This window comes from Schistocerca piceifrons, chromosome 5, assembly GCF_021461385.2.
Source record: "Schistocerca piceifrons isolate TAMUIC-IGC-003096 chromosome 5, iqSchPice1.1, whole genome shotgun sequence".
NCBI lineage: Eukaryota > Metazoa > Arthropoda > Insecta > Orthoptera > Acrididae > Schistocerca > Schistocerca piceifrons.
In genome coordinates this window covers 204,578,108-204,605,297 of record NC_060142.1, presented here as the reverse complement: position 1 = coordinate 204,605,297, position 27,190 = coordinate 204,578,108, and the positions used below count along the sequence as shown (strand labels likewise).

Genomic DNA, 27,190 nt, shown 5'->3' with positions numbered 1-27,190 from the left:
ACAGCCTTTTCTGCACTGCCCAGTCTGACAGTCATCGACGACAGTGGTGGTGACCTGGGGAGAGGTCACTGCAATTTCAGTTCTGGTGTCAAGGTGTGAGGAGCCACTGGGTATAGCTTCAAGTCATGTGGCAACTTTGATGGCACATCGTTATGTGCTGACGAATGGTGTCGTACTGTATCCCGTCACTAACAGCCTTTTCTGCACTGCCCAGTCTGACAGTCATCGACGACAGTGGTGGTGACCTGGGGAGAGGTCACTGCAATTTCAGTTCTGGTGTCAAGGTGTGAGGAGCCACTGGGTATAGCTTCAAGTCATGTGGCAACTTTGATGGCACATCGTTATGTGCTGACGAATGGTGTCGTACCGTATTCCGTGACTAACAGCCTTTTCTGCACTGCCCAGTCTGACAGTCATCGACGACAGTGGTGGTGACCTGGGGAGAGGTCACTGCAATTTCAGTTCTGGTGTCAAGGTGTGAGGAGCCACTGGGTATAGCTTCAAGTCATGTGGCAACTTTGATGGCACATCGTTATGTGCTGACGAATGGTGTCGTACTGTATCCCGTGACTAACAGCCTTTTCTGCACTGCCCAGTCTGACAGTCATCGACGACAGTGGTGGTGACCTGGGGAGAGGTCACTGCAATTTCAGTTCTGGTGTCAAGGTGTGAGGAGCCACTGGGTATAGCTTCAAGTCATGTGGCAACTTTGATGGCACATCGTTATGTGCTGACGAATGGTGTCGTACTGTATCCCGTGACTAACAGCCTTTTCTGCACTGCCCAGTCTGACAGTCATCGACGACAGTGGTGGTGACCTGGGGAGAGGTCACTGCAATTTCAGTTCTGGTGTCAAGGTGTGAGGAGCCACTGGGTATAGCTTCAAGTCATGTGGCAACTTTGATGGCACATCGTTATGTGCTGACGAATGGTGTCGTACTGTATCCCGTGACTAACAGCCTTTTCTGCACTGCCCAGTCTGACAGTCATCGACGACAGTGGTGGTGACCTGGGGAGAGGTCACTGCAATTTCAGTTCTGGTGTCAAGGTGTGAGGAGCCACTGGGTATAGCTTCAAGTCATGTGGCAACTTTGATGGCACATCGTTATGTGCTGACGAATGGTGTCGTACCGTATTCCGTGACTAACAGCCTTTTCTGCACTGCCCAGTCTGACAGTCATCGACGACAGTGGTGGTGACCTGGGGAGAGGTCACTGCAATTTCAGTTCTGGTGTCAAGGTGTGAGGAGCCACTGGGTATAGCTTCAAGTCATGTGGCAACTTTGATGGCACATCGTTATGTGCTGACGAATGGTGTCGTACTGTATCCCGTGACTAACAGCCTTTTCTGCACTGCCCAGTCTGACAGTCATCGACGACAGTGGTGGTGACCTGGGGAGAGGTCACTGCAATTTCAGTTCTGGTGTCAAGGTGTGAGGAGCCACTGGGTATAGCTTCAAGTCATGTGGCAACTTTGATGGCACTTCGTTATGTGCTGACGAATGGTGTCGTACTGTATCCCGTGACTAACAGCCTTTTCTGCACTGCCCAGTCTGACAGTCATCGACGACAGTGGTGGTGACCTGGGGAGAGGTCACTGCAATTTCAGTTCTGGTGTCAAGGTGTGAGGAGCCACTGGGTATAGCTTCAAGTCATGTGGCAACTTTGATGGCATATCGTTATGTGTGGACGTCCTGCATCCTCGTGTGTTCACTCATGATGCCATTTTTCAACAGATCAATGCTCGTCCACATACGGCACGTGTCTGTATAAACTGAGTGCGTGACGTTCATGATAATGTTTGGTTTGTGGAGCGCTCAATTGCGCGGTCATCAGCGCCAGTACAAAGTCCCAATTTTCACACAGTCCTTGTTTTTTATTACAGTCCAATCTAGTCACTGTCACAAATGATGAAGAATATGACGATGAAATGATGAGGACAACACAAACACCCAATCCCTGAGCAGAGAATATCCCCAACGCGGCCTGTAATCGAACCCTGAACCCCGGGTTCCTGAGGCAGCAACGCTAGCCACTAGACCACAGGCTGCGGACATTGTGCGTGATGTTGAAGAGCTAACGTGTTCAGCAATGTCTCCAGATCTGCCCCCATACGACATGTGTGGGACCATCTCGGGTGTCAACTGTATCCCTTTGCCAGTGCCTACAAAATGAATGACCAGTTAACAACATTTGTTAACCAACTTGCCTCGGGGGAGGATACAATGGCCTTACTAAATCCCTCCTAATCAACTCAGTCCATGCATCCAGGCCAGAGAGAGTCCAAAGCCATACTGATAAGAAGGCTCATAGTACCAAGTTCTTTGTAAATTGGATTAGTTTTTTAATAGCATCACATACCCTCTGAAGCCGTGAAGTTTCGTTTCTTCTTCCCCATATGAGTGCTTCACTTTTGTCAGGCAGTGTAAGTGAAACACAGTAACGTGTAGCGTACCTGTGATCATAACGTCGTCCTACGTCTCGCTGTTGGAGCAACCACGAATACAAAATAAGACTAATTGCACACATACATATGTACTGAAGCTGTCTTTTTTTCTAGCGCTCCACGTATGAACGCAAGGAAAGGAAAACTGCTATGTTGTACGCTGTCTGCCACTGACTTCACGGTGGTTTGCAGAGTACGGATATTGATGTAGACTTCCTTGTTCATTAATTTCAGTAACTTCAGTCAAATTAAACTACGTAGTTCCACAGATCTTTCCAAGTCCCAGGCATCTATGATACAGACTGAAGTGACGACTGAAACCTTGTGCAAAGGGCGGGATTCGAACCCGGGTCCGGTCGCAGCTTCGAATCCTGCCTCGGACGTGGATGTGTGTGATGTCCTTAGGTTAGTTACGTTTAAGTAGTTCTAAGTTCTAGGGGACTGATGACCTCAGATGTTAAGTCCCATAGTGCTCAGAAACATTTTTTGAACCCGGGTCGCCTGCTCACTAGGCAGATGCGGTAACCACTACGCCACCCTGGCACCACAGCGGCTTTACACAACTGCACAGACTACGCTAGCACATCTGGCTCCTCAATCCAAATTCCAAATCACGTTTCAGCCCATATGGTATTCTCTCTAAGCTCGAACACTTTTGCAGAGGAACAGCGCCTCAACATAGAACCAGACGGGGTATCCCAACTCAAACCCATGCATAAATGCTTTAATGAAATGAAAATATATGGATTCTCAGACCTTTTCAAATCTCAAAATCACTTGAGACTTGTCCCGCAGTTACGCAGGGTCAGCCATCGTTAATGGGATTTGGCATGTTAATGTTTAAGGGGTGGCCGGATGCCCTTCCTGCCGCCACCCCCGTACCCTCCGGGATGGAATTAGTGTACCCCAACTATATGCGTCGAGCGCAATCCATGGAATAGTGCGAAAGTGTTCAGATGTCTGCGAGCCGTGCAACTGAGGCGCAACATGGGGACCAGCCCAGTATTCAACTAGTGGGATGTGGAAAACCGCGTAAAACCCACAACCAGGCTGGCCGGCACATCCACCCTCGTCGTTAATCCGCCGGGTGGATTCGATCTGGGGCCGACGCGCCTACCCAAGTAGTCTCATTTTGTTCGTTATTGTTCGTTTCAATTGTTCGTGTTGGACGTCACCTAACGCCCATTGAAGTTCGTTATTGATCCATTCACTCAGTTTTTTTGTTACAGGGGGCAGCTAACCCTCTGACCGAACACGCTGAGCTACCGTGCCGGCACTCTCGGCTACCCTGGCGGGTCAAATCTCAAACATCTATGATGTGTATATATGCACACTGAAGCGAGGAATGAAAAATTTTGTATGTGTACCAAGGCACCGAGACTCGCATTCGGGAGGACGACGGTTCAATCCCACGTCCGGCCATCCTGATTTAGGTTTTCCGTGATTTCCCTAAATCGCTCCAGACAAATGCCGGGATGGTTCCTTTAAAAGGGCGCGGCCGACTTCCTTCCCCGTCCTTCCCTAATCCGATGAGACCGATGACCTCGCTTTCTGGTCTCCTTCCCCAAAACAACGCAACCCCCAAGGCACCGAGTGACGTGGCGCACAGGTTAGCACAATGGACAACCCTAGCAGCCGGCCGTTGTGGCCGAGCGGTTCTAAGCACTTCAGTCTGGAACCGTGCGACCGCTACGGTCGCAAGTTCGAATCCTGCCTCGGGCATGGATGTGTGCACTGTCCTTAGGTTAGTTAGGTTTAAGTAGTTCTGAGTTCTAGGGTACTGATGACCTCCGATGTTAAGTTCCATAGTGCTCAGAGCCATTTGAACCATTTTTTTGAATTACCCTAGCACTCTTCCTCCTTAATCCAAATTCCCATTCACACACACACACACACACACACACACACACACACATATATATATACATTCACAACAGATGACTGAGACTTGAATAGCTCTCTGGATCTATATATTTTCATTTGATTAATGCATTTATGCCTGGATTTCACTCCGCAGCTCGTGGTCGTGCGGTAGCGTTCTCGCTTCCCGCGCCCGGGTTCCCGGGTTCCATTCCCGGCGGGGTCAGGGATTTTCTCTGCTTCATGATGACTGGGTGTTGTGTGATGTCCTTAGGTTAGTTAGGTTTAAGTAGTTCTAAGTTCTAGGGGACTGATGACCTCAGATGTTGAGTCCCATAGTGCTCAGAGCCATTAGAACCATTTTGAACCTGGATTTCAGGCAGGATCTCCCGTTTCGTTCGGTACTGAGGTGCTCTTCCAATACAGCTGAAGAGCCTGTGAAGTGCAGCTAGAGTTTAGGGGGAATTAGAACTGAGAACGAAGGCGTGCTATGGTAGTACGTGCAGTTGCGCAAATCCTCTGTGCCAGGGTGGTGTGGTGATTATCGCGTCTGGCTAGTGAACAGGAGACCCACGTTCGAATCTCGGCCTTTTTTCTTCGCTTCAGTCTGCAAATATTCAATAATTTCCCGTCCGAAATGCAACGTGGAAAAACAGTTGGTAAGTTCCTCGGGCTGCACTTGCCCCTTGTTCCAGTGGGCCCAGGTTGAACAGCTGACCGCAGCCGCCCCCGCGTCACGTGCGTGCTTAGCCGTGCGCAGTTCCAGCTGCGTGAGTCAGGCGCGCACGCCACTTCCGGAGCCGGGGCCGCCCGCAGAAGCGCACGCACTGCCGCCGTGTAAAGCGACCGCCTCGTTTCTATGTGGCAGCGGGCCCCAAGGTCAGCTTCACGCGCCGGTCGACCTCTCGCCCCCGGCCTCTGTACTGACGAAAATCCATGTTATCTCTTTGTACGTCTGAACTGCAGAATCACAGAAAAAAACGTTGTTTATAGTCAGATTAAAATGACTATAGTGACACTTCACGCGTTGCAGCTGGCTTCCTCCAATTAGACTTCACAACGTCACACGCGAACCGTTCGCCGTTGTCAAACTGCCACGACAATTGTTCAATTGGTTAGTTCATTCAAGTAGCTCTGAGCACTATGGGACTTAACAACTGAGGTCATCAGTCCCGTGGCGGTCGCGCGGTTCCAGACTGTAGCGCCTAGAACCGCTCGGTCACCCAGGCCGGCTGATTCAGCGTCACAAACACAGTTGATATAATCACAGAGATCGATTTGCATTAGATAAGCTTCGCACGGCATTGTTAGAAGCCGAATTTCTGAATGCTGCAGTACATCATTTCGACTGGGTCAACATAGTTAAAAATGCAACCACTACAGTCACAGTTGTGGCATAGCAAAACACTGTATAAACATGACGTATAGAAGACTGTAGGTTCGAATCTCGTCAAATCTAATATTTTTTGTTTATAAATCTAATCAAAGGAAATACTTGTTTTCTAAATAAAACTGCCTTTTCTTGCTGCAACTTAATTTATTTTTCCCAGACGCCTTTCCCCTTTTTCTTTCTCTAAGGCGTAATTACTGGGATCTATAACGATGTAGTTTTATCATTTTTAGATTATCAAACAGTTCACATCGCGATTTTTTATGTAAATAAGTAATTACTTACTGTTTGCTGTGATCAGCGTTTTCTCTCATCTGATATGGCGGTCGCAATACGTCTTTATTTCCGACACATAAGCATAAGCCTCGGAAACAGGTTGAGAATTACCCAGCAACAATTCCTGCCGGGTTTGAAACCTGTTATTGCTCACAAAGTGTGACAACTCCTGTTAGTTTATGGGCACTGTTCTTAAGCCGTGTTACGTGGTAGCGAGTGGCACACCGTTCGTCGTAGGAATGTTCGCAGATCACGTTGATGCATTAAAACATCGTTTAGCCTCATTTATAGCAAGTTTGTGGGCAAGTCCAAGCACGATAGGTCATTTACACCGTCGTGTCATGTCTCTATGTCGGCCTGTCTTACTGCAGGAACACCGCAGAACCGAATGGCACCTACACGTCACTTCAATGCCATTATTTACGTCAGCGATGGAAGCTCACATAACTGCCTCGTATTGGTTTTACACCACCTACAGCGCTCCAAAGCGACACGGCTGCTATGTTAAGGATTAACATCTTGTCTGGTGAGATCATTATGACTTACAATGAGTTTTTTGCTTATGTTTATCCTACACCTTTCTAGTATATATACTCCTTCACATTCATCTTGTTCAACTGGGAAGAATCATCTTTTCATTGATTACTCTTTTTCCAACAGTGTGTTCGTTCCGTATGACACTGTGTAATTCTAATTGAGATACAATATTTGTCTCCACAGAACATTAACCGTATTCGACTTACACTGCAGTATCCACGGAATATAGGTTAAATCGAGAAAAGGATTTGTTGTGTATCAGTCCGCAGCGTTTTTCATTTGACGGAATTTCAGGGACCTTACCGCCGATTTACTGTGCACACTTCATTTTGTTTAGCCGATCAGCAGGAAGCGAACGCTCGGACAGTACTGTAGTCAACAACCAGTCTCAGACTTATTCGACATGATGTTCTGGTTATGGTATGGCTCTGAGCACTATGGGACTTAACTACTGTGGTCATCAGTCCCCTAGAACTTAGAACTACTTAAACCTAACTAACCTAAGGACATCACACACATTCATGCCCGAGGCAGGATTCGAACCTGCGACCGTAGCAGTCTCGCGGTTCCGGACTGCGCGCCTAGAACCGCTAGACCACCGCGGCCGGCTCTGGTTAAGGTATGATAGAGACGATTGCTGATGCTCTCCTACGACCTGTTGTAGGTTCTTAAGCGTGTACCTGAGACAACTGAATCACCGTAGTAACTGAATCAGTGGTTTTGAAAAGGGCATAAGTCTGCAAGCTCTAAACTTCGGAAAATTAAAAACAACTGTTTCGCGAAAAACATATCAGCATTAGAGATGTACATTATTTTCCTAGTTACTTGTTGTGAAAAGACATATTCTACTAAATCGTCTTATTGTTTTACAGTTTTGTTGAGCTACTAAAAAAATAATAATAAATGAACTGATACCCTTTACAAAATGAAGGAAAGAAAATATTTTAGAACAAACATAACACATCTAAAAGCATTTTAATTTTACAAAGCTGAACACCAATACAGTTAATGGTACTGCCTAAGACGTATTTACAAAAAATAAATCCCTTCTGTACAAAATTTATGTAGAAAATTTAGCTTCAGAAGGTTTGGCGTAATGCCTTTCAATCAGCTTCGTGTCCGTGTTTTGTTGGCCACCCTCATATATTCTCGTAGAAGGGTATAATATGTCTTTCACTTTCTTCGAGTTAGTCGAACACTTCTCCAAGCACGCCTTTTCTGTAGGGAATGGCATATTTTCACATTTTGCCAGTTTAAAAGTATTAATTCTTAGTCATAAGTTTCCAACACTCCTTTGTCGTGCTTGTTGCATTCAAACATGTCTTATGTGTTTTACGTAATATAAAATAATTTCATTACATTCAACTTATTTATATTTTGAGGTTGTCAAGTTACTTGCAGTCAGGTCAAATAGCTCTTGCCTTCACAGTTGTATCTCTGTACTTTGTGTGTTCAAGTCCTTCAGTTTTGTACTTTTCTATGACAAAATGTTCAAATGTGTGTGAATTCCTAAGGGACCAAACTGCTGAGGTCATGGGTCGCTAGACGTACACCCTACTTGAACTAATGTGACGCTAAGGACAACACTCACACCCATGCCCGAGGGCGGACTCGAACCTCCGGCGGGAGGGGCTGCACGATTAGTGACATGGCGCCTCTAACCGCGCGGCCACTCCGCGCAGCTTTTCTATGACATTTTGATTTTTTTGTATCTCTTTTAAGGAATTATTTCCTCTTGAGAATAAGATTCAGATTTCTTCTTTTTAGAAGGATTAAATAGACTCTAACTAAAATAAAAATAACAACAATATTAGATTTCAAGAGATTATAAGACTGGCTAGAGCTTCACTGGTTGATCACATGAGAGCGCTGGTGTAATTGTTTCGGATAGGGCATAAGTTCTGAACTGATGCCCCTTTTTCTGAACATATGGACTTTTCAAACCATGGTAACTATGACAATACGCAATGGACTGGTGCCCTTTTCAATGAAAACTCGCAGATACATTCGTAAGAAACGTGTTCAAATCCAAACCTCATTTTCTTAAATAATGTGACTGATGCCCTTTCCAAAACCACTGATTCAGTTGCGAAATGTAGAGCTATTTTTATTTTGTTATAGACGAATATGGATTGAAAGGAAGCGAGAAAGTAAAACCAGACCTGACACTTTGCATTTTTTCTGAAACGCTTCAAGTTAACTGCCGAAAGTGAGGGTGTAAGAAGGGAAAAGTAATTAACACAGATAGTGGTTTTGTCTTTTACAAATGCAACAATGCTGACACAGTTAAGCAAGGACGCTTGCATTACTAAAGAACTGCCGGCCGTTGTGGCCGAGCGGTTCTAGGCGCTGCAGTCTGGAACAGCGCGACCGCTACGGTGGCAGGTTCGAATCCTGCCTCGGACATAGATGTGTGTGATGTCCTTAGGTTAGTTAGGTTTAAGTAGTTATAAGTTCTAGGGGACTGATGACCTCAGTTGTTGAGTCCCATAGTGCTCAGAGCCATTTGAACCATTTTTGTCGTAACGTATTAGTGCGAAGCTCAACGTGAAATGAAGAGGTAAATATTTACAGCATTACAGCAATGGCTTGTCTTTCACAGCCATACTCTAATGGTAACAAATGGAGGAAAAATTGAAAAATGGAAGTTTAATGACGAGAAAACTCCCCTGAAACGGTAATCGAAACTGCTTTTAATAATTTCCGCGAGTAGTACGTTACGTGCCGAGAGCATTGCGTGTATTTCGCAGTACGACTCTGCTGTCATTTTGGAAGCACTTATCGCTGTGCCAATAAAAGCGTTCTGGAACAGGCCGCGAGATTTCATCGGTTAATAACAGCACATACGCGGTTGCTGCTGCCGATAAACAGAAATATAAATCTCCCAGAGTCGTTACCGTATTTTAATAACAGCCATCATCGTATTTACTGTAAGACCAATCTCCTTCCGAAAAACACGTGAGCGTGCGTTTTTTTCGTCCTTCGGCTTTTAGGTAACTTAAATTACAATATCGTGACAGGGCGCACGCGTGACGCATGAGCGTAATGCTGGCCGGTTGGAAAATACAGCAAATATGTAGGAGAAAAGGGCAGATAACTTGTGACTGCTGTGAGGTACAATTTACTGTGTTTCTCTCTCTCTCTCTCTCTCTCTCTCTCTCTCTCTCTCACTGTGTTGTGTAGTGTTGTGGTGTGTGTGTGTGTGTGTGTGTGTGTGTGTGTGTGAGAGAGAGAGAGAGAGAGAGAGAGAGAGAGAATTTGTGTGTGTGTGTGTGTGTGTGTGTGTGTGTGTGTGTGTGTGTTTCCCGCGCTAATGGTCGCGTTTTACTAACTCGGCTGCTGCACGCACGCATCCGCCCGGCTTGGGGACACGCCAGAGTTAACGATTTATGCCGCCGTGTAATTAGCTAATTATGACTGTAGTTTAGGGCGAATTAGGAGCTCGTAGCGGGGAAACTATCGCGTAACACGCGCATTAGCTGCTGCGGCGGCGGCCGTGGTAGGGCCGAGATCTTAACGAGCGCTCGCCCCAAATCTGGATAGGGCGCAGCGCAGCTAGGCGCGCTCCGGTATCGGCCTGGGCTCATTTCGCTCACCTAACGAGGCCATCGACTGCTCGTGTCACGCCACACACAGCCGCTCTGTGCGTACCGCAGGAAAGCCACTGCTACTTCCGCCTCACTCTAAAAACAAAGACTCATACGCTGACGGAAGTTGCAACTGTTACACAATGAACACCTTCAGCGAATTCTGCCAAACAGATACTGCTAAGCATGGACTTTACCAGGGCGATTAACGGTTATGTTGGTGAGCCCAATCCAGATCAGTTTGATGGTTTTCCCATCAAGGCATATTTGCCAAACTATTTTTGACTTGAGAATATCTGCTCTGAACCTTGATCATTGCCTTCTCGCAATGCCCCTTTCAGGTTCTTAAAATTTCGTTCTGATGAAGATATCCTTCGAGATGTAGAAACCTAGGTCAGTGCACCAAACAGTTGCTTGCAACCGGCTGGATGTGGGATTCCAATGTTGAAACTTATATATAGGGGGATGGGCAGAATAGTGTGAGCACTTGAACTTACTTGGGAATGGTTTATTAATAAAGGGTTGGACCCCCCCCCCTTTGCCCGCAATGCAGCTGCGATTCTTCTTGGAATACAGGCATATAATAATTGTATAGTCTTTAGTGGAATGCAATGCCACTCTTCGATCAGAACCTCTTCTAACCCCTGTAGTGACGCGGGAGGTGGAAACCCGCTCCGGAGTCTGCGCACCGATATCGCCAACAGGGGTGCGATAATCTTCAAGTCCGGGGACTGTGCTGGCCAGGGAAGATGCTGCAGTTTAGCTGCGTGCATCATATCACGATTGTACTGTCCTGACTGTGTGAATAGGTGCAATATCGTCCTGAAATATGGGGAACAACATTTGAATCATACGGTGCACCTGATCACCTAAAATGTCCACATAATTGTGGGCCGTAACACGGCCTCTGAGGGTAATGATGGAACCAGCAGAATACCCTGATATGGCTGCCCACACCGCCACACTTCCACCTCCACGCTTAACCACTGGAATCAAGCAATCAGGATTGTAGGCTTCTTTTGGCGTTCCCCAGACGTAAACCCGGCCCGATGTTGGAAATAACGAACACGTTGACTCGTCGGGCCATATGAAGTGTTTCCACTGATCAGCCGTCCAGGATTTATGCTCCTGACAATATTTTTACGCTTCTTTGCTTTGGTTGTCATCACTAACGGTTTCGGTATGGCAGCTCGTCCATGAATATTCGCGTTATGGAGTTCTCGGCAGACAGTGTCGATAGACAAGGGGTCTCGAAGATGGATATTGAGCTGTGCAGTCACTTTAGCTGCCATAGTTTTGTGTTATTTTAACACAGCGTACGACGATCTCCGTCATTTAGTTTTCATTTGCGCCCACTATTACGTTTCCACGATAATGTCTGTCCATGTTTTGTGTAGGCTGCCATGACTGTTCGAACAGTTGCTCTTGAAATATTCAATAAGTTGGCTGTCTTGGTTACTGGTGCTCCAGCTAATCGGGCCACTTTGGAACTCTGTTAGGTCTTCCATCGCACGTCGACCTCGACCTCTGAATGCAAATACAAAGTGTGCACTACTCGTAAACAACCTGCACTGATGCCTAGTACGTACTTAACACGCACAGTCCAGCGCGACACGTGCCTTACCTCCGTAGTTGACCGTCAAACACAACCATCCCAATACTATCACTGTTCACATTATTTTGCCTGGCTCCTGTACGCTTGCTGAGAGACAGCCGTGTTTAAAACTATAACCAATCCAGACAGTCACATCTACATTTTCATGAATACTCTGCAATTCACAATTAAGTGCCCGGCAGAGGGCTTGTCAGGCCACCTTCAAGCTATTTCCCTACTGTTCCACCCTCGAACAGCGGGCGGAAAAAATGAACATTTAAATCTTTGCGTGCGAGTTCGTATTTCTCTTATTTTATTAAGACGTTCATTCCTCCGTATGAAGGTACGAGCCAACAAAATATTTTCACACTCTAAGGACAAAGTTGGTGATCGAACACTCATAGTCTTATTTCTCGATGATACAAAACGAGATGTGCGTCTTTGAACTTTTTCATTATCTCCATCAACCTTATGTGATGCAGATCCCACACCGCACAGCAATACTCCAGAAGAGGCGGACAAGTGTAGTGTAAGCAGTCTCTCTGTTGCACTTTCTGTGAGTTTTGCCAATAAATCGCAGTCTTTGATTTGCTTTACCCACAACATTACCTATGTGATCGTTCCAATTTAAATTACTCGTAATTGCAATCCCTTAGTATTTAGTTGAATTTACAGCCTTAAGATTCGTCTGTTTTATCCTGTACCCGAAATTTTTCGGATTCCTTTTAGTACTCATGTGAGTGACTTCACACTTTTCGTTATTTCGAGTCAACTGCCACTTTTCAAAAAATGGCTCTAAGCACTATGGGTCTTAACATCTGAGGTCATCAGTCCTCTAGACTTAGAACTACTTAAACCCGGCTAACCTAAGGACATCATATACATCCAAGCCCGAGGCAGGATTCGAACCTGCGACTGTAACAGCAGCGCAGTTCTGGACTGAAGCGCCTAGAACCACTCGGCCACAACGGCTGGCTATGGATGTGGAACACTGCGATTATGTTGAGTAAAGGTTTTTGGAAATAACTGCAAGCAGTCGACTTTTGTGATGCATCAGTTTTTACAGGGTTGGTGCATAAGTTCAAAGTGTTTTCCTTTAAGAATAATGAACACAACTGATACACAATACAGAGACTTTAGTCGCCAATAATATATTGTCCTTCACTGGTTACAACTGTGTGTCAACGCTGGGGTAACGTTTCGACTCCGCGACTGTAGAAATCTGAGGGTGCAATATCGGGTGAATGAAGGTGAGTGCGGAGTGACTTCCCGACCGAACACCTGTGTAGTGTTTTTGTCAGACTGGAAAAATGCGGGCGTTGTTACAGTGGAGTAGCATCACTACACAGCCTTCATGGTCGTTGTTCTGGGATTGTGTCAGCAAGACGTCTCAGTTGCGTAAGATTATCTTTTGCGAATGCGCAGATGTCTTTGAACGGTGAGTTGCTGCATTGTTTGGGCTCAACCACTCCATCGTTCTTTCCCTTATGTTAGCATAAGAACACCATTTCTCGTCCCCAATAACGATACAGGATGTAAATGGTCGGTGTTGTTCCGATCCAATTGATGACGAGCGAGCAGAGATGCATACTCGTACATGGCCACCCGCTGATTTCTGTGTTTGTGGCTTAGAGTACGCGGCACCCATACAACCGATTTTTGAACCTACCCCGTGGCATTCAAACATCGCACGGTTTTGAACGATCACAGTTCATCACATTTGCCAGTTCTCAAGTACACTGCCGCGGATCATTGTGGATTAATGCGTTTAAATGATCTTCATCAAACCCGAAGGTCTTGCTGAAAGTGGAGAGTCACTAATCTCAAAACGATTGTCCTCAAGTCGAGAAAACCATTTTCTTGTCGTGCTCTGTCCATTGCCATTACCACTACACACGGCGCAGATATTTCCCGCTACGTCCCGGTGCTGTCATCCCTCTACTGAAATCAAACACAGGAACATGTCGGGAACGTTCCATTTCTCTACCAGCCATTCCATTTTGTAGCGTCCGCAGCTCCACTCAGTACCTTCAGATGACGACAATATGTAGCCTCAAATAGCAACAGTGAACTATAAATAAAAAATAACAATCGATAAATAAACCTGTAGTAAATGGAATACCAACACACAAAACAAAAACGCTATGAGCATATGTACCAACGCAATATTGTAGTACTGTAACGGTCACGCCCCAGGTCAGGAGGTCAGTGGGCGTCGAGGCTGATCAGGTGAGCTGGTGACGTTACAGGTATCGGAGACTGGGTTTCGTGGGTTGCTGAGTGTTTCAGTCTTAGACCCGAAGATATCAGTGAAACGAATAGGGGTTTCTGTGATAACATTTCATTAACGTGACAGCTACAATGAATATTTTCTCCGGAGCGCAGGAAACGGAATAGGCCGCTCGTCCGGGTGCCATCACCCTGGTAACTCCCGTAGCTTTCGGCGGGTCAGGCACTTTGCCTGACAGCGAGTTTTAACAAAAGATGGGGCCCCTCGACGCCCGCACCAACGTGGTGGCCAAACCAAATGTTCTACTGTCACCTCCGTCAACATGTTGGTTGTCTGATCAGTGGATCACAGTATGCTGGGCTGTGATGTTATCCGTGCGTCTGGGTAAGATCACGCATTAACACGGTCCATCAGATGATAGATTGTGGACGAAACGCCGGCCGCGGTGGTCTCGCGGTTCTAGGCGCTCAGTCCGGAACCGCGCGACTGCTGCGGTCGCAGGTTCGGGCTTGGATGTGTGTGGTGTCCTTAGGTTAGTTAGGTTTAAGTAGTTCTACGTTCTAGGGGACTGATGACCATAGATGTTAAGTCCCATAGTGCTCAGAGCCATTTGAACCATTTTTTGTGGACGAAACGCGAATGAGGGTAGGGATTTGAAGAGCAGAGGGAAGAAAGTACCAAGGCTCGTGCCGAGGGGAAAAAACCCCTGCGACAGTGGGATGGGTAGTAAGAGCAGTAGTGGCTTACTAGCTGCGGTAGTTCATGCAAGGTTGTGTTTCTTAGTGTGGGTATCGTGCATCATTACCGTGGCAGGGGATGGCGATGTGTCCCGGTCTGCTGCAGCCGCTGCATTCCTGGAACAGTCTAGATCGTTATATATTAGTGAGAGTTCGTCCATAGATCATCTCGCTGTGTGGGGTTTGTGTATAGCTTGTCTGCATGTAGTGTACGATACTGCTTCCCTGCATGGTGCCGGTTTTTCGGCAGGTGTATTCCAACTGGGTATCCAGTAATGGTGGCTGATAAACAGGGGCTTACCTGTACCGTTGTGTTTGCGTGTACTTGGCCATAAACGTTAGGTACCTGCATGTATGTTTTTTGGTCTATTATTTTTCCATCTATGGTTGTGGTCGTAGTTCCCCAGATTCAAAATGAACGGATTCTACGAATGTCTGGAGTTTCTGTATAGTCTTGTGGTGAGTTTGTGGATTACCTCCGTGAGAGTCTCAAGTCGGTATTCCGTTGAAGATCCACGATGCGTGTGTATCGTTGAGCATTGCTTATGATTTTGAGTACATTGTTTTGTATGATCTGCAGACGGCGCAGGCGCGTGGGCGCAGCGCATCCCCAGACAGGGGCTGCGTACATCATCAGGGATCGAATAAGTGTCATGTACATTGACCTCGACACGCATCTCTTCAGCGTGTCTGTTGAGCATAGGGTAGAGCTGTTTGAGCCTCGCACTTGCTCTGTTGGTCATGGGCTGGATGTGGTCCCTCCCAGAGTAATTTCCGGTCCTGCCAGACACCAAGCTATTTGACTTTCTCACGGAAACGTACTGGGCGTGCATGTAGTGTTATTGGTCTGCAGCCACAGCGAGCTGGCGCGGTGCACGGTAAAGGGGGTCAGCAAGGGCAGCCCCCAGACTCGCCTCTGCCAATAGGATGGGCCTCAGCACTTTCGAAGATTGACCTGCGCTTAGACCAGTGCCCATGCACCTTCCGTACGGCTGTTGTCTTGAAGGCAGAAGCCCAGAACTCCTTCAGCACACAGAATGTACAGCCACGAAGGTGGTACAAGCCCGAGAGGAAGCATTCAAATACCCCCCCCCCCCCCCACCCCCTAGCAAACAGAAGATGGCAGACTGCAGTTAAGTCGGTTTGGCCCTTCACCTGAGGATGACACGGCATTTTCTCGTCTCCTATCAGTCACGGTTGTGACCCGTCAGCAGTGGCAGTGTGGAACGATGAAGTTCAACCACAGCCGGCAGGCTGCAGTCTTGTAGCTGATGTCTTCAAACAGGCAGTAAGCAGACCATCACGGGTCGCCAGTGGAGTTAACCTGTAACTATCGCTGATATGAAACTTCCTGGCAGATTAAAACTGTGTGCCCGACCGAGACTCGATCTCGGGACCTTTGCCTTTCGCGGGCAGGTGCTCTACCATCTGAGCTACCGAAGCACGACTCACGCCCAGTACTCACAGCTTTACTTTTGCCAGTATCTCGTCTCCTACCTTCCAAACTTTACAGAAGCTCTTCTGCGAACCTTGCAGAACTAGCACTCCTGAAAGAAAGGATACTGCGGAGACATGGCTTAGCCACAGCCTGGGGGATGTTTCCAGAATGAGATTTTCACTCTGCAGCGGAGTGTGCGCTGCTATGAAACTTCCTGGCAGATTAAAACTGTGTGCCCGACCAAGACTCGAACTCGGGACCTTTGCCTTTCGTGGGCAAATGCTCTACCATCTCATTCTGGAAACATCCCCCAGGCTGTGGCTAAGCCATGTCTCCGCAGTATCCTTTCTTTCAGGAGTGCTAGTTCTGCAAGGTTTCGCAGAAGAGCTTCTGTAAAGTTTGGAAGGTAGGAGACGAGATACTGGCAGAAGTAAAGCTGTGAGTACCGGGCGTGAGTCGTGCTTCGGTACCTCAGATGGTAGAGCACCTGCCCGCGAAAGGCAAAGGTCCCGAGTTCGAGTCTCGGTCGGGCACACCGTTTTAACCTGCCAGGAAGTTTCAACGTTATGAATGTTGGCATACTGCACCGTTTGTGCAACTTGCTATGGCTCTGCTCGTTGTGTAGTAATGAGTTAAGAACGTTGCCTGCTTTTGCAATACTGGCGCTCTTTGCATGTTGTAGATTACGATTGTGATACCGTCTGTGGCGAGTAATAGCATCGCACGTACATTAGCGTACCCGGGGAAAGTGTCGCTATTGAGTAGCCTAGTTCACACTTTTAATGATTGTTTGTAGTAATGAGGAGGTCTTGTAGTTTTCTTACAATCCTTGGGTGTAATCCTTCTGCATATATCACTCTGGAAAACATAATTTATATTTTCCATTTATGTTAACTCCACAGGACTATACAAACCTTACGCCAGGCAACAACTGTCACGTGCGTTATAGAATGTAAGGATATGTTTAAAAATGGTTCAAATGGCTCTGAGCACTATGGGACTTAACATCTGAGGTCATCAGTCCCCTAGAACTTAGAACTACTTAAACCTAACTAACCTAAGGACATCATAGACATCCATGTCCGAGGCAGGATTCGAACCAGCGACCATAGCAGCCGCGCGGTTCCGGACTGAAGCGCCTAGAACCGCTCGGCCACCACGGCCGGCCAGGATATGTTTACATTCCTATGTTTCTTAGAGTGGAGGATGCATCAGTGTTAAACCCACGGATGGTAATAAATCTACACATCTGTGCTACAGTCATTAAAAGTGTGTATCATCTAATGATGAGTCGTTAGGTGACTCGAAACCGGTCGTAATATAATAAAAATTGAACCACTGCAAAAGGCGACTGTTCAGCTTTTATGCCTGTGGGTGGTATTGATGCGTGGTATCACAATTTCATCATCATCGATGATTTCATTTCATTTCGTGTTACCAACAGACAACACACTGCTCGCAGTGCAACAGCAATCTTGGCTGAGACCTTATAGGTCTAATGCAACTCTTTTCACTATCACTGAATCGCATGCTTACTGGAAACAGACAGTAGTCCTTTCTTATACAAATAGTGCACGTTGTAATTTGCAGAAATCTTAATGACTATTTACTGTACCTAGATGTAGATTTTTACTGACTGACTTTCACCCTTTTTCCCGATTATGTTTATAAAAAAATGGTTCAAATGGCTCTGAGCACTATGGGACTTAACTTCTGAGGTCAACAGTCCCCTAGAACTTAGAACTACTTAAACCTAACTAACCTAAGGACATCAAACACATCCATGCCCGAGGCAGGACTCGAACCTGCGACCGTAGCCGTCGCGCGGTTCCAGACTGTAGCGCCTGGAACCGCTCGTCCACCTCGGCCGGCTATGTTTATATTCTCAGTTCGAATATAATGAATTTGCTTGAGACAGGGAAGTTGTTGTCCATGCATCAGCACGGCTTTAGAAAGCATCGCTCCTGCGAAACGCAACTCGCCCTTTTTTCACATGATATCTTGCGAACCATGGATGAAGGGTATCAGACGGATGCCATATTCCTTGACTTCCGGAAAGCGTTCGACTCGGTACCTCACTGCAGACTCCTAACTAAGGTACGAGCATATGGGATTGGTTCCCAAATATGTGAGTGGCTCGAAGACTTCTTAAGTAATAGAACCCAGTACGTTGTCCTCGATGGTGAGTGTTCGTCGGAGGTGAGGGTATCATCTGGAGTGCTCCAGGGAAGTGTGGTAGGTCCGCTGTTGTTTCCTATCTACATAAATGATCTTTCGGATAGGGTGGATAGCAATGTGCGGCTGTTTGCTGATGATGCTGTGGTGTACGGGAAGGTGTCGTCGTTGAGTGACTGTAGGAGAATACAAGATGACTTGGACAGGATTTGTGATTGGTGTAAAGACTGGCAGCTAACTCTAAATATAGATAAATGTAAATTAATGCAGATGAATAGGAAAAAGAATCCTGTAATGTTTGAATACTCCATTAGTAATGTAGCGCTTGACACAGTCACGTCGATTAAATATTTGGGCGTAACATTGCAGAGCGATATGAAGTGGGACAAGCATGTAATGGCAGTTGTGGGGAAGGCGGATAGTCGTCTTCGGTTCATTGGTAGAATTTTGGGAAGATGTGGTTCATCTGTAAAGGAGACCGCTTATAAAACACGAATACGACCTATTCCCGAGTACTGCTCGAGCGTTTGGGATCCCTATCAGGTCGGATTGAGGGAGGACATAGAAGTAATTCAGAGGCGGGCTCCTAGATTTGTTACTGGTAGGTTTGATCATCATGCGAGTGTTACGGAAATGCTTCAGGAACTCGGGTGGGAGTCTCTGGAGGAAAGGAGGCGTCCTTTTCGTGAATCGCTACAGAGGAAATTTAGAGAGCCAGCATCTGAGGCTGACTGCAGTACAATTTTACTGCCGCCAACTTACATTTCGCGGAAAGACCACAAAGATAAGATAAGAGAGATTAGGGCTCGTACAGAGGCAAATAGGCAGTCATTTTTCCCTCGTTCTGTTTGGGAGTGGAACAGGCAGAGAAGATGCTAGTTGTGGTACGAGGTATCCTCCGCCACGCACCGTATGGTGTATTGCGGAATATGTATGTAAATGTAGATGTAGATGGGCACTAGTTTAAGATGTATTTTGAAAATTCAGTGACTGACGAGCTACAGACGAAACTATTGCGGTGAGATTTGCTGCTGTGTGCCGACGGCCCTTGTGTCGCGATGCCCTCGTATTGAGCCAGGTGGCCACTGTCGGGAAGGCCCCGCGACAACGCATCCCGCGGCGTGGAACAATGCGCCGCCGCGGCGAGCGGTAATAAGCGGGACCTGACGTCTGCCCAGGGCCGCTAATTAGGGCTCGTAATTACCGCCGCGGACTGGTGGGCCCCCGCTCCCACGTCCAGCAGAGGCGCCCTGCTGATAGATCCTCTGCCGGGTCGATAGGGGCTCGCTCCCGCCTCGCTCCTTAGATCTGCTCAGAGGGGGCGCCGTTTCTGTGCAGATCTGGGCACTGACTGCTGGTAAACCGCAATGTACAGCCTCCGAGTTTGGTTTTAATGAGGATATTGTCGCTAGGTGCTGCGATTTTCAGAAGCGTTATTGTTGTTGCTGTTTTCTCTGGATGTCGCAATTTTCGCAGACTTTATTGTTATTATTTGCTGTGGCCTTCAATCCGAAGACTGATTTGGTGCAACTCACCACGCTGGTCCTGCCTGTTCCAGCCTCGACATCTCTGCAAAACTACCGTAAACTACATCCACCTCAACCTGTTTACTGTGAAAATTTGTAAGTCTTATACACTGAGGTCGCTAAAGCCATGGGATGGCGATGTGCACATAGACAGAGGGCGCTGGTACCACATACACAAGATATAAAAGTACAGTACATTGACGTAGAGGTCATTCATACTCAGGTGGTCGGCCGCTGTGACCGAGCGGTTCTAGGCCCTTCAGTCAAGCATCGCGCTGCTGCTACGGTCTCAGGTTCTAATCCTGCCTCGGGCATGGATGTGTGTGATGTCCTTAGGTTAGTTAGGTTTAAGCAGTTCTAAGTCTAGGGGACCTGTGATGTTAAGTCCCATAGTGCTTAGAGCTATTTGAACTATACTCAGGTCAATCCTGTGGAAAGGTTCCCGACGTGATCATGGCCGCACGACGGGAAATAACAGACTTAAAACACGCAATGGTAGTTGGAGCTAGCGCATGGGACGTTCCATTTCCCAAATTTTTAGGAAATTCAATATTCAGAGATCCATCGTGTCACGAGTTTGCCGAGAATACCAAAGTCAGGTATTGACTCTCACCACAGACAATGCAATGACCGACGGCTTTTACAAGGTGCGGCAGTCAAACCTGCATTTTTTAAATGAGAGTAAAATAAACACGGATGCAGATATCAAAATTTTATTCATACAATCTTATTCTACGTTAAAAAGCATTTAAGAAACATCAACACATTTTTTTCATTGTTTGAAAATAACATCAGCAAGATGGCGGCCTTCTCGATCACGGCATTCTCGCAGGCGATTTACGAAGCTGTCCATCACATCACGCATACCCTGAGAAATTCTCTCGATTTCCAGCCGGATTCTTGCTTTGAGGCCACCAACGTTATGAGGTCTTTCTTCGTACTCTTTGCTCTTCAGGGAACCCCATAAGAGAAAATCACAAGCTGTAAGGTCGGGTGAACTGGGCGTAGGAGGCGCGGGTGGAGGGGGGGGGGGGGGGGGAGGGAGGCATTGCTCCATTCTTGGAAATCACCTGGTTAGGAAAAGCTTCATTGAGAACATTAATGATCACGCGGGTTGTGTGACATGTTGCTCCATCTTGTTGTAATAATGTTTCATCATTCACTGCATATTGATGAAGCTGAGGTAAAAAGAATGTCTTTAACATTGTTGAACAGCGCTCAGCTTTCACGGTAACAGATTGCCCTCTTTCGTTCTCAAAAGAAATAAGGGCCTATTACTCCCGATGAGGACACTGCTCACCAAACTGTTACCTTGGTTGACTGCAGGGATTTTTCATAGAGTTGGTGAGGGTTCTTATCTCTCTCTCTAAAGATCTGTTTGTTCACATATACAATGAGGTGAAAATGTGCCTCGGCACTCATCCAGAAGTTGTGAAAAAAGCTCCTTGTTTTCTTCAATCATTCGCAAAATATTTCCATAGAAATGCTGTCGGACCATGTAGTTGTTATTATTCAAAGCGTTAACCACTTGGATTCTGTATGGATGGTAATGTAAGTCTAACCTCAAAATCCTTCGGACAATCCTGTCAGAAATTCCAAGCGCAACACTCTATGGGCTGATCTCTGAGGGCTTCTTCCCACAGCAATTCTTACACGTTCCACATTCTCGAGAGTACGCACTGTCTTTGCTCTGCCACCTCTTTTACTTGTTTTTCACCGGCGTTATCAAAGTTCTCGATCCAATCGAAGGCACCGGCCTATTACGATTGATTTGAAGATGCTTTGGTAGAACGCTTTCACTGCAAACGGCCGTTGTTGCTTAGTCCACTGCTCCCTGGCTACTGAAACGCTTTTGTGTGCTGGGGAACGCAGTGGTGACCTTGGTTACTCGCCCCCCCCCTCCCCCCAAATACTTCCAACGCTTCCGCGCACTAATAATAAATGCAGATTTGACTGCCGCGCCCGGTACTTAACGACAGAGAGAAGCGGCGTTTGCGTAGAGCTATCAGTGCTAACAGACAAGTAACACTGCGTTAAAAATCCGTAAAAATCGATGTGACGTACGACTAACGTATCCGTTAGCACAGTGCAGCGAAATTTGGCGTTAATGGACTATAGCAGGAGCGATCGACGCGAGTGCCTTTGCTAATAGCGCGACATCACCTGCAGCGCCTCTTCTAGACTCGTAACCACATCGGCTGGACCGTAGACGACAGGGCAACCATGGTTGGTCAGATGAGTCCCGATTTCAGTCGGTGAAAGTTGATGTTAGGGTTCAAGTGAGGCGTAGATTCCACAAAGCCATGGACCGAAGTTGTGAACACGGCATTGTGGTAGCTCTGTAATGCTATGAGCTGTACTTACGTGGCTGGTCGAAATGAACCGATCATTGCCTGGAAATGGTTATGTTCGGCTACTTGAAGACTATCTGCAGCCGTTCACGACGACGGGATTTTTATGGATGGCAAAGAGCCGTGTCACCGGGCCGCAACCGTTTGTGGATGATTTCAAGAACATTCTGGACCGTTCGAGCGAATTATTTGGACACCAGACCACCCGACATGAACCCAATTGAACATTTATGGAATATACTCGAGAGGTCAGTTCGTGCACAAATTCCTGCACCGGTAACACCGTAAGGTGGCTATAATTTAGCACCTTACAAGCACTCGTCTTCATACTTTGCCGTGATTTACAACCGGAATTAGGTATCTTTTGATAGGTTGTACGTCGTATATATGAATATTTAAAGAAGACTGACATTGTCACATACACCTTGTAAATAGTTGTTAACGCTTATTGCATGAAAGGTGATAGGCTGTCTTTATTATCAAAACGATGTAACGAATGATTGCGTATGCTAGCAGAGGTTGGAACGCCTGTGGAAATGAAACGGCAGGTGTAACTCAGGCCCTGCGTGGAAAAGCCCTCACACGAGTGTTGGTCTTCTTGACACAGGAAGTGTCCCAAGATGGACGGTCCCCGACCTGAGCGCTGAAGCACAGTACAGCGGCAGCCGGCCGGTTTGGTAGAAGGGCCAGAGGGATAACTGGGTAATACTTCGGAAGCTCTGAAAATCTTGGAAGCCACAGAGGAACGAGGAAGTGTTACCTCGGAAATCACGCACGCTGGGATATTTCCAAGGCTTTTTACTCTGAGAAGCGTACCATTGTATGACTTCCTAATTAACGGGTATCAGTATTTCCCCGCAAACGTTCCACGCTGGACGACAAAAGTCTAAAATATGGTTGGTCGGCGTTCGGAAGAATCTGTAGATGTGTAGAATATTCCGTGGTTTCGAGAATATGATTCGCCTTCTGCGGTTACGAGGGAGGGAAGCCGAGCTTTGCTGGGAAGCCAGTGGTGGAGAGAATGAAGTCTTCCGCTTTGAGCGCCAGGTTTGACGGTCGCTCGGTATCATCTTTGTTGCTACAGACGGACTTCCTGTCTTTCATGTCAGGAGATTTTATAGTTAGAGCAGTTAGGCACTGTACTGTTGCGAACTTATACGATTCTGGACTTCGCCTCCGGGTAGAGAGTCGTCGTTGAGTACGCAGCGTTCAGTGATTGAGAGCACTCCTTCTGCCTATACTCACGTTGAGACGTTATCTGAACTCCGCCCTTGTGGCTCGGAGTTCGCGTTTCTCGTCTGTAGAACACAGAGAGGAGAGGACAGTATTAGATTATACTAGTCAGAGGACCGTCTTCTCCCTTACTAGTGTCTGAATGAGGTTTTTTTTTTAATATATTGTAGCTGGAGTTCTTCCATCATCACAGACGTGAACGAGAACCATCGCTCCGACGCACCGGACGCAGTATGGTCATATTGCTAATTGTTTCGGCTTATTAGGGCTATAAAGCAAATCAGCTGTGATCACGTAAATTTTATTTCCACTGTGGTTGCACACCACTGTAGATCATCTTTGAAAGTAGTGTCTTCTAGTGTTTGGTACATAGATGATGTCAGTCATTTCGCGTTATTTACATTAGATCGCGTAGCCATAAAAAGGGGAAGAATTAGGCAATTGATCAATCATATTAGTTAAGAAATCCATTTGTACCTATTTATGTCCATTGGACAATGATATATAAACATTTGTAGTATATAAAGGGGTTTTAATCTACAGTAAACTTATAAGCAGAAACAGCATTTATCACTTGTAGTTACTAGTTACCTTAATCATTTATTTATGTTTATGTCGTAATTTATATGTTAAAGAGCAAGAAGGAGGGGATAATATAACCATTAATAGATCCTAAGATCTGCTTCAGGGGGTAGTCAGACAGGGCCAAATATTCATTTTCGCGTTCAGTATTTTCCGTTATGCACATTCATTTTACACCCGCCTGGAATAGAATCTTGGAACACTTCGGAATTATGGACAGCTATAGAGGCAGCATGGCTCAATATTTCTGCTGGGGACTTCCGACGACTTGTTGAATGTATGTCACGTGGACCTGCTGCACTACGCCGGGAAAGAAGACGTCCGACACGAAATTAGGAGGTATGTCACGACTTTCGTCTCCTCAGTATAAATGCTACTGAGCAGCGTCGTGCTATAAGCCGAACACGCGCAGTGCTCCTTGCTTTTACAAAATAATAGATGAATTATCCTTATAGTGGGCCAATGTAGTGAAGGACAACGCCGACACAGCAAAGCTCAACTTGCTAGTATAAAGGTAAAGTATAGTCCCGCGTTCTGACCCTAGACGGACCAATCGGGCCCGACCGACCGCCGTGTCATCATCTGTCAATGGCGTCATAGGATGCGGTATGGAGGTGCGTGTGGTCAGTATACCGCTCTCCCGCTCGTTGTCGGCTGTCTTGACCTTGGAACCGCTACTAATCGGTCGGACAGCTGCTGAGTTGGTCACAGGAGGCTGAGTGGACCCCTGATTAGTTCTCACAGCAAGGAAAAGTCCCTCGGCAGTACCGGGAATCGAACTCAGTTAACTGTGCTGACCACTCAGCTACAGAGGTAGACAACTTGGTTCTGCACTCGATTATTTTATTTATTAATGAATAATATAAGCAGAAGAGTTGTAGGACATGTTTAGGATCTTCAAATAGAAGTCAAGTCTGCCTTTAACAGAATTTTATATGCTCTTAAGTTCCACAAAGGTCGATCAAAATTTCTCAAATAAACGAGACTGATTGAATTACGAACGTATGTTACAAGAAATGATGCAGACACTCTGAGCGGTACCGAATGAAAGGAAGACTGCATGGAGGATGACGAACCAAGACATCCTCATTTGGGCAGCTCGTTGGTACGACATTGTCGAAACCAGATAAAAATTCGAATTAAGTCACCAGTAGAAGTTGCGTACTAAAAACCATAAAAGACAGCTGCTCAGATTACGGGTCGTGCTACTGTGGACAGTGAAAACGTATATCTCCCCAAGACTAGTAAAGTGTGCCGAGAGCACCAAACGCCTCTCATCTCCCGTCACCTCTGAAACCCCATCGCCAAATCACCCCCGAATCCTTGGCCGTTTGTCAGCAAATCCCCACAAAAATCGTTCCTCCCGCCTACCTTCGAGTATTTAAAAATGCAATGTGGAGGGACGAATCCAAGGTATTGCCAATGCGACTGTAGAGAAATGCAACGAAATTAACGAAAAATCGGAGAATAGTCAGCAAACTTTCCACTTTTTGTGTACGAGACCCACATTTTACCATCAGTTGCCTGTAGCAGTGGTACTTTGACTTGTCGGCCAGCGCACGCCATGTGCTTAGCGGCACGACGCCGTCTCATTGGTACACTAATTTTTTTGAGCAAAACGGAACTGACCCTTCTACGCTAACCGACCGGCACCACAGTGGCCTTTGAACTTAATGATCAAAGGCAAAAATGCCGTGCTCAAGTTATCTCCACGGAGTGGCCGTGTTCACATAATGGCAGTTGCTCGACACGCCAGGGAGTCGCGCTTAACGTAATATTCACACACTGCCCTGTGCCAGAAAAGGAGACTCAAGAGCATAACAGAGCCCACCTGCTTCCGTAGGACGGCACGAGCCTTCCTCTCCGACCGCGCTTTTCCAGTGCCCATTAATATGACTGCAAAATAGTGCCCGAAAAATCTCGTCGTTACCCCTAAAAGCGTGATGATGTGGACTAGAAGTAATGGTCAGATATTTCACGCGATCACTGTAGGCAGACATGTATGTGCTAGGCATGTGTTGCAAATGTTGTTTCCATTACCTTTGCATCTTTTGTAACCGTGTCTTTTACGTGGAAGGTATCACAGGTGCAGGTCCATTCATAGTACTCCCCCTGGCGGCAGTGAGGACTGCTACAAATGATTAATAATCCTCTTGGATTTTAACAACAAGTTCTCAAAATTTTAACGGATGCATATTATACTTTTTATTTATCACGAGAACTGTTCTCGTAGAATATGTACCACTCGTAATCACTATGACTTTGAATGATAACAGCATACAGCAGAAGTAAAGTAAAATCCGTACAACTTAACAGCATTCTCTCGCACTGTGTGCATCTTTCTCCACTCAGGTTCACCCTCCTACTGCCTAGCCCCTCCGTATCAGACCGTTCTGGAGTCTCTATTCTTGAATTGTAGCCAATTAGAGACAAGAAAAGACAACGCTTCCTCTTAACAGCGTGTTCTGAGCACCCAACGAGAAACGTGAAACGTATTTCTCAGTCTCTTTGTGTTTTCGACCATACACCTGCAGTTAGATCACGACACAATAGGCGTCTACCAGACATTTATACCATGCTGCACAACATACACTGTATTAAACGGCTGGAGTAATTGCCTCCCAATAAACGAAAATCAAGTTTCAGATTTGACATATATTCCAGCGCCATGAAGTGTCGACTTTCGTCATTCAGTCATACAGCACAAGCGAGTATGAATCAACCTTAATTAATGTAAGTCTACAATGGACTAAAGATACGAGCGTTGAGTTGACAACCAATTGTATTTTACGATACTGGTCCACTTCTTACCAATCAGTTATGTTATAGCGTCGATTACTCCAAACAAACGTCTGGTCCTTTGGCCGATTCGTCACGTAATGAACGAGCCTCAGACGCTGTCAATGTACTCTCGCTCTTGTGCAAGGTGACCTTGTCCAGGACATGCCCGCCTCAGTTTTGTGCTGGTCGTTGAAATTTCGATAGTGGTGGACGCTGATTTACAGGGAATATGCTCGTTTGGATCGTTCGAGCGCACATCATTGTGAGGTCCCTTTAATTCGTCAGCTCCTTCGTCTCGGCGGTAGGGTAGTTTTCGGCGCCGAATGCGATGTAGCTTTAGCATTTTAATACTTTGGTCCGTATCATATAGCAGTTACGAGTTTTATTCCTGTAGTACAGCTGATAAATTATGTGCATATTCATAACCCTCTAGCCTCTAGTAGGGCGT

General features: G+C 46.5%; 1 protein-coding gene across 1 annotated transcript in view; it reads left to right on the top strand.

The window, feature by feature from the left end:
- LOC124798893 (visual system homeobox 1-like) overlaps positions 1–27,190 on the top strand; it is a 199,846-nt gene that overhangs the window by 118,383 nt on the left and 54,273 nt on the right. Inside the window, exon 2 of the mRNA XM_047262424.1 lies at positions 5,001–5,225. Coding sequence (XP_047118380.1) covers positions 5,001–5,225 — 225 coding nt within the window. The remainder of the gene's footprint in view (positions 1–5,000; positions 5,226–27,190) is intronic.